The sequence below is a fragment of the Fundulus heteroclitus genome, chromosome 5, assembly GCF_011125445.2.
Source record: "Fundulus heteroclitus isolate FHET01 chromosome 5, MU-UCD_Fhet_4.1, whole genome shotgun sequence".
NCBI lineage: Eukaryota > Metazoa > Chordata > Actinopteri > Cyprinodontiformes > Fundulidae > Fundulus > Fundulus heteroclitus.
The window spans coordinates 35,510,877-35,522,168 of record NC_046365.1 but is presented as its reverse complement, the minus strand read 5'-3'; the positions used below and the strand labels follow the sequence as shown (position 1 = coordinate 35,522,168).

General features: G+C 38.8%; 1 protein-coding gene across 3 annotated transcripts in view; it reads right to left on the bottom strand.

Moving 5' to 3' along the window:
- Window positions 1–1,317: 1,317 nt before the first annotated feature.
- The window catches only part of stox2a (storkhead box 2a), a 47,034-nt gene continuing 37,059 nt past the window's right edge, over window positions 1,318–11,292 (bottom strand). For 2 of the 3 annotated variants that reach the window (XM_036137497.1, XM_036137498.1), the window contains exons 4-5: window positions 10,349–11,292; window positions 1,318–1,784 (exon numbers count right to left, since the gene is read on the bottom strand). In XM_036137497.1, the coding sequence (XP_035993390.1) occupies window positions 1,583–1,784; window positions 10,349–11,292 (1,146 nt within the window). In that variant the 3' untranslated portion in view covers window positions 1,318–1,582. The remainder of the gene's footprint in view (window positions 1,785–10,348) is intronic. The other variant, XM_012869708.3, reaches the window with a different exon arrangement.

The window sequence follows — 11,292 nt, the reverse complement described above, 5'->3', positions numbered from 1 at the left end:
TTCCACCAGGAAACTGCAGACCACATCAGCTGACATGCTTTATGGAGGGGATGATTTTATTTTCCTGCAGGACTCGGCACCTACCCACACCGCCAAAGGTACCAAAATCTGGTTTAATGACCATGGTGTTACTGTTGGCCAGCAGACTTAACTGATGAAGATGAGAGACACCAGTAGCAAGAATGCAGACCAGCTATAAGCCTCAATTAAAGCTACCTGGGGTTACTAAACACCTGAGCAGAAGGAAAAGGAGCCCCAAACAAGCACTGAGTACATTTACTGCACACTAAATGAACATAACTGTCATTAGGCTGACATTTCTGGTGTAAAAATCCTTCTTTTTGTTGATCAGATGTAAAGTCAAAATTTCCTCAGAAACTGAATTTTGTGCTCTGATATTAAAAGCTGCCCAACAAACAAATATTTTAAACAGGATTAACTTAACAGTGACACAAGGCTCCACTTTAATTTTTAAACTTTGACGCCATTGTTGTGACTGGAAAACATTTCCAAACAGACAACTCTAACTTTCTTGCTACAAAGGGATACAAGAAAGAATACGATTTGACCTGCTGACCAGCAGTGTAGAGAAACAAGTGGGGGAGGGGGAGCAATGCCTGTGTTTCATACAGCCAGAGAAAAGTCACTCCAGCACTTTCTCTGGCGTCTTATTTACAAAGACTTTGCTGAACTTGCTGTAGCTTCACGCTGAAAGTGGCCCATGCTGCATAATTTCCAAATTTCTTTTGCTCTTTTGTTACTTTTCTGCTTAAAAACCGAGCAAACGAATCACACACCTAACACTGCGAGGTCTAGATCAGACAATAAATGGACGTTGCGCATTGTAATGTGTTTGTGCGGGTGGGTGGCGGGAAGCTCAAAACCATCCAAGCATCCATTTGGTCACATAGCATCTTTAATACCACCATTATAATAATTAGGATATCAAAAGTATCGAGTATACATACATAATTTGCATTGCGGTACACAAATCTGAGGTGATTTGTGTTTTTATATCTTTCATTCGTTGTTCTCAGGATCAACTTTCATTATCTCGACATTGTGCTGATACATTAAATTGTCCTGGAGAACTCAACACTATTTCAGGAAGGAGAACATTTAATTGGACATGTATTGTTAAGCAATATAAAAAGCTTTTTTGATATTTCCAAATGTAACTTGAATCCTATAGTCTACTACTTTCCAATACCAATATTCAAGGATCTTGATATAAGCCAAACTAGAGTCCATGTCACCAAAATCAACGTACTTTAGGTCGGTTTCTGCACCTGCTGCAGCCTTGATATTCTGTTCTTCTCTTTTTTTTTTTTTTTTTTTTGCAGTTAAGTTCTTGATGCTGTAGGAACAGTCTGTTGAAGCCATGCCTGTTTTTCTAACAGTCCCAGTAAATGGATCCTCAGGAGTCTGAAGATGTGTCGAGTGTTCATATGTGTACTGGTTGAGGAACGCAAGGGTTTTTAAAAAAACAAAACAAAAAAACAAAAAACAAAAAAAAAAAAAAGGTTGTGAAAACACCTCACTTCGGCTCCACCACCATCGCCGTCTCAGTCCGTGCTGTCTGTCAGACGCTGGTGATGGAGGCCAGGCAGTTCGATGACTTCTGCAGTTTCTCAGGCTGCGTGGTGGGGGGCTCGGGGATGGCGCGAAAGCTGAATGGCAGTCCAATACCGCTGGTGCCGATGTGGCCTGGGCTCAGCGCCGGGTTCTGCCGTCTATTGCTTTCCACAATGCTGGATGTGTTGGATGCAAGGCTTTCACGTGTTCTGCACAACAAAACACAAAAAGTTAGCTTGAAAATGTGATTTCACTCAATTCCACTCTGTCTATTTACAGTGCAGGAAATAAGTATTAAATATTTTTTCTATTTTTACTTTTTCGCTACACTTAAATTAGTCAGATTATCAACACAATGTTCTAACTAGTGTTGCGCCGATGCCATTTTTTGGCCCCGATACCGATACCCGATACCTGGCTGTGCTGTATTGGCCGATACCATCTGTTTGAAATTGATGTGTGCGTGTATATATGAAGAACTGCATACTACTTGGATGTAAAATAATTCCCATCATGGCTTTGTCAAGCTGATACCTTTGTAAAGCAGGAAAAATATTAATACAAAGTGAATCCAGTAGAACTAGTGAGTGTCGGGAGAGAGAAGGTTGCGTTCAAGCGACATACAAACATGAAAATGGTATCGGTGCCCTATTTGTTGGTACTCACCAATATCTATACCGATGCCGATACCACCATTTTAGTGCTGGATCGGAGCCCCGGCCGATACTGGTATCGGTATCGGTGCAACACTAGTTCTAACATAACCTGAGTAAATACAATAAAATGCAGTTTAGAATTATTGATTTAATTTACTAAGGCAGAAGCTACGTTAAAAAGCAACTGCCTTCTTAAGCTTATTAATGGTTGTACCTCTAATGCAGCAACTGCCATCAAGTGTTTGCAATAGTTGCTGATTTTTACTGCAGAATCGTTTTAATTCAGGGTTTCCGAGCAATAACAGCTTGTCTTAAGGTCATTTAAAACCATCTCAATCTGATTTAAGTCAGAACTTTAAAATAGGCCATTTAAAAACATTCATTTTGTTGGGCTTATCTTTTGAGATATTATGAGGTGGAATTGCTGCTGTTTGGATCAATGTTCTGCTGCATAATCTAAAAGCACTTTAGCTTTAGCTCACAAAATGATTGCTGGTTATTCTTATACTGGATTTTATGGTAGACAGCAGAATTCATGGTTCAATCAATCACAGGAAATGATCCACATCTGTTACCAGTTTAAAAAAGACCCATGCTGTTTGTGTGGTGTTATATTTTTGAAATGCTGTGTTAGTTTTAGACTTTAAAAAGTCGAGTTTTTGCTCCATCAGTCCACCGAATATGACATCCATCTATTATTTAGATGCTGATCTGGGTTTTGTTGGGACTTCCAGGATGAGCGGTTAATGTGCTTTTGGAGCAATCTTTGTAGGCTGGCCACTCCTGGAGAGGTTCACCATTGTTCTATCTTTTCTCCATCAGTGGAAAAAAGTTCTCACTGTGATTTGCTGACGTCTCAAAGCCTTATAAATAGATTTTAATCGATTCCAGACTGCTTGTTTCATATGTTATCCTATCTCTTCATTGCTTTTTGACATATTTTAGCCCTCCTCATCTTCTCAGAGGTTTTAAGTGATATCTTCATTGTACAGCTGGGCCTGAGTGCAGTTAGGGAAACTAATTATGCTTTTAATTCCTGTTTTAAGAAAGAGGGGTTACTACTTTTTCACAGGTTGGGTTTGTAACCTTAATTAGCAAGTAAACAAAATCAAAATATAATCAAATAAATCTAATACAATCAGACCGATTCAAATGTCATTACATACAGTTAATTTTTAATCCTAGTTATAAAACAATACAGTAAAATTATGTTTTTAATTTGGTAAGACGTTATCTGTCAAGGGAAGCCTAGCCGAATACATCCCTGACTTTACAGCAATCTCCGCTCCTGAGCAAGCATGTTGTGACATTTGCAGAAATCCCTCAAACAGATAAAATACATTGTAATGCATAAAAAGCCTAGATTATTCCATAAAGAGAAAAGGCTCCCAAAAAAAATATAACAATTCATTGGTTTGCTGCAGTTATATGAATACCTTAACAAAGGTGAAATTAGGGGTGGGCAATAATTCAATATCAATATATATCACAACATAATTTTATTCAATAACGGTGATATGACATTTCCAAAATTTCAATATATATTACAGTCTATGATTTCAGCCTGACTTTCCAGGTGTTATGTGTTTTATTTTTTAAAGCAAACATTTATAAAATATTATATTGTTGGTGTTTTATGAACATGGCAAAATAATTGTTTATACAGGCATGTGTTGTGGGCATTTTTTAAAGCCTTTCTGCTGCTTTTATTTTGTTTATATCGATATCCTAATTATATTATATCGAACGATATTAAGAAATATATCTTGTATATAAGTTTTGGCCGTATCGTCCAGCCCTAGATAAAAATGAAAGATGGAACTCAGGAGATAAGAAGATGCACATAATTGGGGCAAGCCACATTATTAGAATAAGACACATGCTGAAACATACGACCCAAGTATTTCCTAGTGAACAACTGACACTGTTGCCAATTGATCCTTGGTGATTGCTCCAAAGCATGCAGCCCATCAATCCTTTATGAACCTGTTCTATTCAGAATCGCCAGTTCTAATGATAAAACTACCTAACGCTGAAGTCCGGTAAATTGTTCTGTCTTGCTTCAACAAGAAGCATTCACTGTGTGCTAAAGGCCCCAACTGACAAATTGACAAGAGGCAGTGTGGCGCTCCCAGAGATAGAGCAAATCTATCTACATTTTCAGTTCAGTTTGACCACTAAAAGTATTTAGAAGTATAACTGGGCAAACTATAACATAACTTCAGTTATTACTACACATTTTTGTCTTGTCTGTAACACATTTCATTTTTAAACCAGATGCACACAATGACGACACAGTATGATTTTTTAAAGTACTGTGGGACTCTGTGATGCTAATTTGACTCAATTAGCTAGTGCTAATTTAGCAAATTTAGACAAATAAAGCCAATTCTGTTTTCAAGCAGTTAGGTTAGCGGCAAATTGGAAGCTAAAAAAACAAATGCCAACTTTAACATTGCTTTAAAAAACAATATAGAACATTCGTTCTGCCTGCGTTTCTAAACTATCTGTAAATATAATTCCGATTGGACTAGTAAAAACAGTCTAGATGTTGAATTGCAAAGGGAGGACATATCAGATAACTTCCGCATCATTAATCAGCTTTGGTGACTTTCCGACAGTTATTACAAAATGTTTTGGTCCTGTCTGTTTATTTTTTCTAAGGGTGTCCAGAATCAATGTTGCCAACTCCCCAGGAAGAAAAGCACTTATTGGCTGTCCCAAAAGTCGCAAGATGATGTCATCTAGTCACTAAATGATCATCACCTAATGTGCAAAACTGGCCATCTGCATAAGATTGTGATGAAATACTGTAGTTAAGGGAAAGAACGTCATGAGGGAGACAAAAAGTGAGTAAAAACTCTTAAATGCTTTATTAGGGATTCAGACCTGGTAAAGTGACCCAAAAGAAACCATGTAGTTATTGTAGTTCAATAATTGCATTTGTTTAGTTTTTTGGTTTAGTTTTCTTAAGCCTAGTATCATTAAAGCTTTGAATCATGGTAACTAAATTATTATTTTTAACCACAACAACCTTATTCTTGTATAAAAATCTACATTTACAATACCAGTTTACCCTAAGAAACAATAGAACTGCACTTGTTAATTTTGTTGCATTAATGTCCATCCATCATCACCTATACACATTTATCCATTCGGGGTTGTGGGGGGCTGCTGACTATCTCTAGCGGCGAGAGACGGGGTTCACACTGGACACTCATCATCAGTCCATGCAGAAATTATTTTAGACAAAGAAAACCTTACATTCATATCCAAACTTGACTAAAACGTGACGAATCAGCAGAGGCTTCACATATGTGCAATTAATTTGCAGTCTAAATGCGAATAGGCTCCAACCAGAAAGGACTGTTGGACTGCCTCTGAGTGCTTTAGTAGAGCCAGAGGTCACAGCAGTTGTCACTGGCCATTCAGAAGAACAATAAGGCTTCACATCAGTCTCCAAAAATTTCTAATAATGCCACACACAAAGAAAAATCCTAGATTTCCCTTATTTTTATTTTTAAAGAGCTCTTAGAGGGGTCTGAAAACTCCCATTATATAGCATACCATAGTCTATTAACAACACATCCCTTACAACAATAAAATTGCCAAAATTGGAATTGCATGTAAACTTTAGCATAATCTTAAATAAAGCAAAAAACATTATCTTGTCTGTCACTTAGTCTTAGTTTATCTTTTCGATTGGGTGTCCAGGATGCTGTTACCGCTTCAATGAGAAAAGGAGTTATCAGTCGTCTTAAAAGCTGATAGACTGAACTGCATGATCAAATTTACAGACATTGTCATCTGTGTTTACTTGTAATGGACAGAAGAAGAAACTTTCCCAACCCTAATATGTTTAGGGAAGGGCCCCCAGCAGCATTCACTGTTTGTTGAGAAGAGTAAGAATGATAGCTAATGTAGCTAATGCTAATTTAGCCAAGTAGTTCTTCGGTTTAATCAAATCCATTATCTAGTTCAGGTATGACCAATTTAAGTATTTTAGATTTTGACTAACAGATGAACAATTCCAGTCCATAGTTCTTAAAACATTGCTTTAACTTTAGACAAGGAATGGTATACCAACTTTTAGAAATGCTATAAAATCTATGGTTGCAGCTACCAAGTTTTTTAGTTCAAGTATTCTATTTATTATTCAGACAATTCATTTGAATAAAAATGTGCACATTCTGTTTCATTTAGAGTTTTTGTGGAAATCTTTAAACCTAATTTGGCTAATTTAGCAAATGGAAATTTGACTAATTCAGCTAAACTAAGCCACACAAATTTATGCTAAAAGTATCATAAGACAGATGAGAAATATTATAATGTTTTAAAATCATTAGTTATTGTGGCTCAAGACCTGATTCTACCCCTGATAACATGTGGTTTTAAACTCTGATGAAACAGATTATTTTTTCTGCTATTGGCCAGTCAGGGCAGGACCAAGACTAAAGCTAGCTTCTTCCAAGTTAAAATAACTAAAATTTAATTTTTTTTATTGTATTCATTGCCTTATTTACTAACCTAGGTGATTATTTACATGTTAAACTCATTTCAGACAGGGTTAGGTGTTGATTATTTAATCATGTCCAGGTCTTGTTTGAGAAAAATTTGTTCCAAAAAATTATTGACTTTTCAGACTTTACCATACAGCCAGTTTTCAAATAAGACAAAATTCCAAGTTATTGTATATACAGCTACACCCTAAATTATTCATACCTGTGGCGGACTTAGGTTTTAACCATATTTTCTTTCAGTCGGGAGGTGTTTTTCTCCTGAAAAATTCTCTAAAAGTGTGGCATCTATTTGTACTGACCCTCCCTGAGGAAGACTAGTTTTTGCTGCAACTACAGAGTCAAGTCTTTGCTAGCTTTGAAATCTAGACACTGGTCGTGCTTTTTGCCAAAAAAAAAAGAGCTAAAGCTCAGTTAGTTTTGATGGAGGTGTCTGCAAACAGCAATATCAAGTCCTATCAAGTGATTCTTACACATAAATAAGCTTTGATCTAAACCACCCAGGAATTTCTTGCTGGAAGGCATAATGTCTAACAATTGATCCACCAATCAGCCTGCCAACACAATCAAAAACAGGTTCTCCCCCACTGTATTATAAGCCTGGTGTGCCACCAGACTTTACTTGCCTCCCCGCCAGGCTAAGCATTGATTTATTTTTTATTTTAAATACAGAGCTGTCAAGTCTCACGCAATGAGCATGAGACATATGCATTTTCCTGGCTTCTCACACACACCGCACATAACATTTCACACGCGGAAAGATAACAAAGCCACATGGGCAGCGAGGGATCTGTTCACTGCATGCCCCCCACTACCTCCATCATCACCCCACCCTGACAGCAATGCGCGGACCAACCCCCCCAACCCCTTTTTTAAATAAATCTCAAAGTTACTTTGCATGTAACTTGACACCTCTGTAAATACATTTTTTTTCACCAGTAACAGCAGCTATGTTTACATGCACAAAATTTTGCTATGGCGGCTCAAAAATAAAAAAAAATAACTGGATTGTGCCGTTTACACAGGCACACAATCAGTTAATCTGATCATGATTTGCCTTTATATGCACCTGGCTTTATTCAGAATAGAACCACTGACATACGCAGAGTTAAAAAAAAAAACACAGAAAAAGTACTCCCGTCTTTGCTATACAACAAAAAATTTCAAACAAAGCAGTGTATGAGTCTGTTTGTCTTCTAAGTGCCCAGGATGGACTTGCCCCAGGTTCTAATTACGGTTAAGACAGTACTGAACTCCTTAATTAAGCTACATCAAGGTGCTTAACAATTTTGACCTCTTTAATGTTTCTAATGTAAAAGCTGTATTGCGCACACAGCACACAGCAATACAGCGTCTAGCCACTCAGACATATGCCACTTTGATGTGGGGCTAAGGTCAGCTTGCTATATCCAGAGAAACTTGATTCTGACAAGTGTTTACATGCATGCCGATCGTATTGCCAATCAACATACAGTATACAACCTCTCTCAGTTACATTACAATTTAATTTCGATCCAGTTGAATCTGATCAGAATATTCCGACTGGCATGTTTACATGACACATTTTTAGTCCGAGCTCCCGTTTATTCCAATTACTTATGCTAGTGATACCAAAGATGGTATATAGTGGGGCTGTCAAAATAATATATGCCTTGATGTTTGAGAGCAACACAAAAAAAAAGTTTATATGATAGTTTAGTATTAAACCTCCCAGGCAACATAAGCCAATGCTAGCTGTTATTAGCTTGACGGACATGGAAAGCCCAATGACCAGGCATGAGCTCCTCCTTTGAGCTGTGCAGTGCTGCACCACACAATGCTCTGTACCCATCCCCTGTCCATCCCCCGTCCCTCACAAATCTCCACAAACCAAGCGCTAAGTGGACAATTGGTGACTCATATAACCTTGTTACCATATGGTGTAATCTCTGGCAATGTCAGCTAAATATTTAAAAATGGCATAGTTTATCAAACATAAATGACAATTCTTTATCATCCAAGTTGAGTAATTTAGAGATCTAATGCAAAATCAACTGGTGACCAGAATTTGGTGATTTTCTGTGATTGCGTCTGACCAGTGACCAGCCAGTCAGAAAACTGAACAATCCAACTTTTTCCAATTAGTAAATGCACATACCTAACACTCCCATTTAATTCAGAAGAGTTCATTTTCATAGTGCCAATTCACAGTAAAGGCTGCAACATACTCTGAAAAGCAAGAAATTTGTTCTCGCTCCCCAAGCTTCGAAAACAAAATGACATAGTTTTGTTTTTGCAGCGCTGCTCTGAGAGTTCTCGCTTCTTGTTCTCAGCACAATCTCTCTGGGCAGAACTTTTTTTTCGCAGGCTGTCCAACTACTGTTGTGTAATTGGTCAGGATTTGGATGGACGTGTTTAAGTTGGAAAAGCGGAAATGTTTCATGCATCCGTCGAACTAAACACTGTATTTGCCTTGTTAAACTCTGGTGGCCTAAGCGGCCGAACATGCCACTTTGACTCACTTGTCCCAATCAATCTTCAGCAACCGCAAAAAACAACAAGATTCTAAAATGTTGTTCTCCTCTTCTCGCTTACTGCGTTGTGTTTTTTTCTGTAAAATTTCCACATTCTTAATGCCATTGTGACGTGTGGTATAGCGGGGGGGGACGGAGTTTGGCAGCTGAGCTTCTTGTGAACTATGAATGGACAGAGCCAAATCAAACTTTTTTTGTTGTCCTTGCCACCCCGAGAACAAAAAATTATTTCTCAGTTCTCGCCAAGTATGTAGCAAGCTTAACTGTCATCATCTCAAGCCACCAATTCATCTTTAATCATTCAGTCTCTCTCTTCGATGTGAAAGTTCTCACTGAGAGGAGAAGAGTTAGCTCCTTTAAATATTGATTGGGTGCTTAAAAATGAAGTTAGAGTAATCAGAAAATGGGAAATATGTTATTTATAAGAAAACTATTTCGGCTGCTCATTTAACTTGCAACTTGTTATCTAAAGAGAGTCGTACATTGGCAGCTAAGTTGCTCTGTTTAATCCTTTTGAGTTTTCATTGTCTGGCTGACATGGAGCATCCTGGATTTGGATTTTGGATTTGGTTTTTTTTAGAGTTAAGCTACAAATCTACATTATTCACAAAACAGAGAAAAGACAAAGTTTAGAATTTAATTATTGAATCAATCATTTTCATCCATCCGTCCATTGCCTATACCCACTTAATCTCTGTAGGGTTGCGTGTGGTCTGCGGTCTATTTCCAAAGGTCTTTGTGGGATTATAAAGTGTTTGTATAGACTTATAAATCATTTGATTTGCTTAAATGAAAACAAGCTAGATTTCTATTGCTTCTTGAAAGGCTTCTTATTTTTAAACATTTAGGATTGCCATGTCTGAGATGAAGTTTTAAGAAAGTACTAGCATGTGATTGAACAACACTGGAAGAGTGTGTCAAAAAGAGTGTCATGACTTCTAAAATACATATATTTGATGCTTGTATATGGGTCTGACATTTCAAAATCGTTGTGATTTGGCCACAAACAGATGGACCTGACACTTTGAGGACATTTTCTTCTAGTTTGTCAAGTTTTGAAGAATGCACATTTCTCGCTTGCTCTTACCTGGGAGAGTTGAAGCCACTGTCCACCGTGACACTGCTGCTGTCCATGCTGTCCAAACGGGCAGAGTGCGCCGACTTCTGACTGCTGCTGTTTTCCGTCTCCTTGGGGCTGAGCAGGGTCAGATTGGTCTCAAGTTTCCGCTGCAAATCGTGCTCCTTCTCCCGTTCCAGAAGCCACTGCATGGTTCCTTCTCCACCACCACCGCTGCTGCCTCCAACATTTCCTCCTCCTTCCCCATGGTCTTTGCTGTCCTCTGCTGTGGCCAACTCTTTGTGCGAGTCCTCCTCTGCCTCTTCCTCCTCCTCATCGTCCGATACGTTGTAATAGTCAAAGGAGGCAGAGGGGACTGTTGGCTCTAAGCTGCTCTGTAAAACTGCAGGTGATGCTGAGGAAGTGGCTGAATTGGAAGGCTGCTGGGGCTCAGGATTGTCTAGGGCCTCTGTTGATTTGGCATGTGAGGCTTTCCGCAATGTGCCAGACTTGGTGTAGCTGCTGTCCACATAGCCAGGGGACAAGGCATTATGTGGAGGTTTGAACAGAGTGTCCTTGCTGAAAATCTCCTTCCTCTTAATCACCAAACTGCCTCCTCCCCCTCCGGGATCTACATTGTGTTGGTGTGGTGTCAAACGGGCATTTTGTACTGGTTCTGGCGTCTGGCTTGGCGTCAGTCGCGCTGAACCGCTCTGTCCCTTTGCTGCCGACATGTCCTCTTTGTACTCCATTGTATGAGGAGAGGTAAGGTGAGGAGTTTGCCGGTCAGCTGGAGAGCCCTTTCGGATTCCCCCTGATGAGGTTAATGTGTCATATTCTGATTTTGCCTGAGGCGAAGGGGCAGTAAGGATTGTTTCATTTGATGTATTGCACTGGAAGTACTCATCTGTAGAGGGCTTAGGAGAAAGTCCCATTAGCTCATTGTACGTCGGCAAGCTGTCTCTGCTTTTGTT